Here is a 2,014-nt window from a genome sequence, read left to right as displayed (position 1 = left end):
TTCTCGCCACATCTTGAAAGTGGTAGCCCATATTGGGTGATAGAGCCCCCTCCGCAGTTCCACACATGTTCCTGGATATCGTCTAGAGCGTCAAGGTAAATTTCATCGTTGTATTCCGTCGCTTTTTGGCGCTGCAAGAAGTCACTGGCGAACAAATCTTTGGTCTCTTCCCAGATACCTGACTGGTCCTCTAGTTCCGAAAACGCAAACATGCTCGCATAAGTAGCTCGCAACTGATTGCGGTCATTAGTGTGGTTGATGATTTCCAATATAGTTTTCTTCCAAGTTTCTTCGTCGTTTAGGAGTCCCATCGCTTTAACGGCTTCTCTGTAAGAGGGATAGATCACCCCTTCAAATGTCCGAAGATCCTCGTAAGACGTAGGCCCCTTTACGTGTGTTAAAAGTAGTCTCAAATAGAAGAGCTCGACAGTTTTATTTGTGACAGCACGTATCCTTCCCAGAGAAGATGCTGTCGTCTTTCTTTCTTCCCAGACACTGCTAGTGTTATTAAAAACAAAGTGGTTGGGAAGCTGATTATAATATAGGCCTGCTGCAAATTCGTTTCGTGCACACAGTTTGAAGAAAGCTGTCAAATGAGTGTCTTTAGACGCATTCTCCTTGAAAAATATCGCGTTCTCTTCTTCTAGATGCAAATCAAGAGTTGCCACAGGGGGTGACTTCTGTGAATCGCAAATTTGAACATCTTTCACGACGCCTCATTCGCATTGACGAATCTTGCCTCCTGGAAGTTTCTCACTTCATTAACATCTTCCCCTTCTTTCGTTTTCGAAAATAGAATGCGGTCACATCCTTTGTTGACGTACTTTGTAACGAAGGCTATGCATTTTATAGAATTTGAGCACTCAACATTTATGTGCGCGTTATACTTTAAACATAGGTACGGGCTGTAGGGGACAACCCATGAATTGTCAACTTTGATTTTCTCTCCCTTTACATTTTTCTCGAAAGAGTGGCCTCCTTCACCTACTGCTCTCCTTCGATACAGAGGGTACTCGTTGTTCCCAAAGTACATGTCGCCCTTGCACACTTTCGGAAAACTCTTTCCACACAATGATTTGGAACCGTACTTTCCTTGACAACGTAGTTGGGACTCGTCGAAGCCTCTACAGGGGCCGTGTATCATGTTCGTTGTCACAATCTCATATAAGCGTGGCTCTTTATTTTTGTCAGGTATCTCAGAGGATATCACCCTAGAGACAAAATCAGCAGTAACGTGGCGTTCCATCCAAAGAAGGATTTGAACATGGGGGAGACCTCTTTTCTGCCACTCAACACTCAGTAGGTGTGCCTTAACACGCCCAAACACGTTTTTAATTGTCAGATCGTCCATCAGGCTGGCCGCTTTCAACTTGAAAATCCGACTAACAAAGTCAGGGCGGTCATACTTCCGGGAGGTGTCACAACCGACAGCCTCCACGGCTTGTTTCAACTCTTCCTAATGAGGATTCATTGTAAAGGTGATAAAAAAAAGTCTGAAGACCCGTAAGACGACACAAAAGCCAAGGCGTCTTGCTGCCGCGCTTTCATGTATCTTGGGCCTTTCGGTTATCCCCGTCCCCTATTAGAATATCAGCGCGCTCTTTCCGCAACTCCCGTTGATTGTGTTCGATGAAAGACAACCTGTCAGACTCAACTTTCACGTAATTATCCACAACAAATTGTTGGAAAAGACGGGCCCCTTTAGTCACATAATTGAAAACACCTTCTCTTTCCATGTAAAGAGAGGCGTAGTACATGCAAGGGCTTAGCCTACTGTATGTTGCAGGAACATATTTTGAACAACAAATGTCTGCTTTGCGTTGCTTTTTCATAGTACAAGAATGACCGACGTCTCCATTGGGAAACAGGAGAGGGTACTGAAAAACATCGTAGAAGAAGTTGGTGTGACTCATAAGTCTGAGACTAAATTTTGAATCTTCCTTTGGGGAACCTATCACTATTTCCAATGGGTCTCTTGAGAGGCCCAAATTAACGATGGCTCCCACCTGCGAAG

General features: G+C 44.4%; 1 protein-coding gene across 1 annotated transcript in view; it reads right to left on the bottom strand.

Moving 5' to 3' along the window:
* Window positions 1–1,351, bottom strand: part of LOC143036104 (uncharacterized) — a 1,577-nt gene extending 226 nt beyond the window's left edge. Inside the window, exons 1-2 of the mRNA XM_076203358.1 lie at window positions 956–1,351; window positions 1–680 (exon numbers count right to left, since the gene is read on the bottom strand). The exon at window positions 1–680 is cut by the window's left edge and continues 226 nt beyond it. Coding sequence (XP_076059473.1) covers window positions 1–680; window positions 956–1,351 — 1,076 coding nt within the window. The remainder of the gene's footprint in view (window positions 681–955) is intronic.
* Between the last annotated feature and the right edge of the window lie 663 nt (window positions 1,352–2,014).

Source organism: Oratosquilla oratoria, chromosome 20 (assembly GCF_046742065.1).
Source record: "Oratosquilla oratoria isolate Oo_2021 chromosome 20, ASM4674206v1, whole genome shotgun sequence".
In the NCBI taxonomy this organism is placed as follows: domain Eukaryota; kingdom Metazoa; phylum Arthropoda; class Malacostraca; order Stomatopoda; family Squillidae; genus Oratosquilla; species Oratosquilla oratoria.
This window is presented reverse-complemented; position numbering and strand designations above follow the sequence as displayed.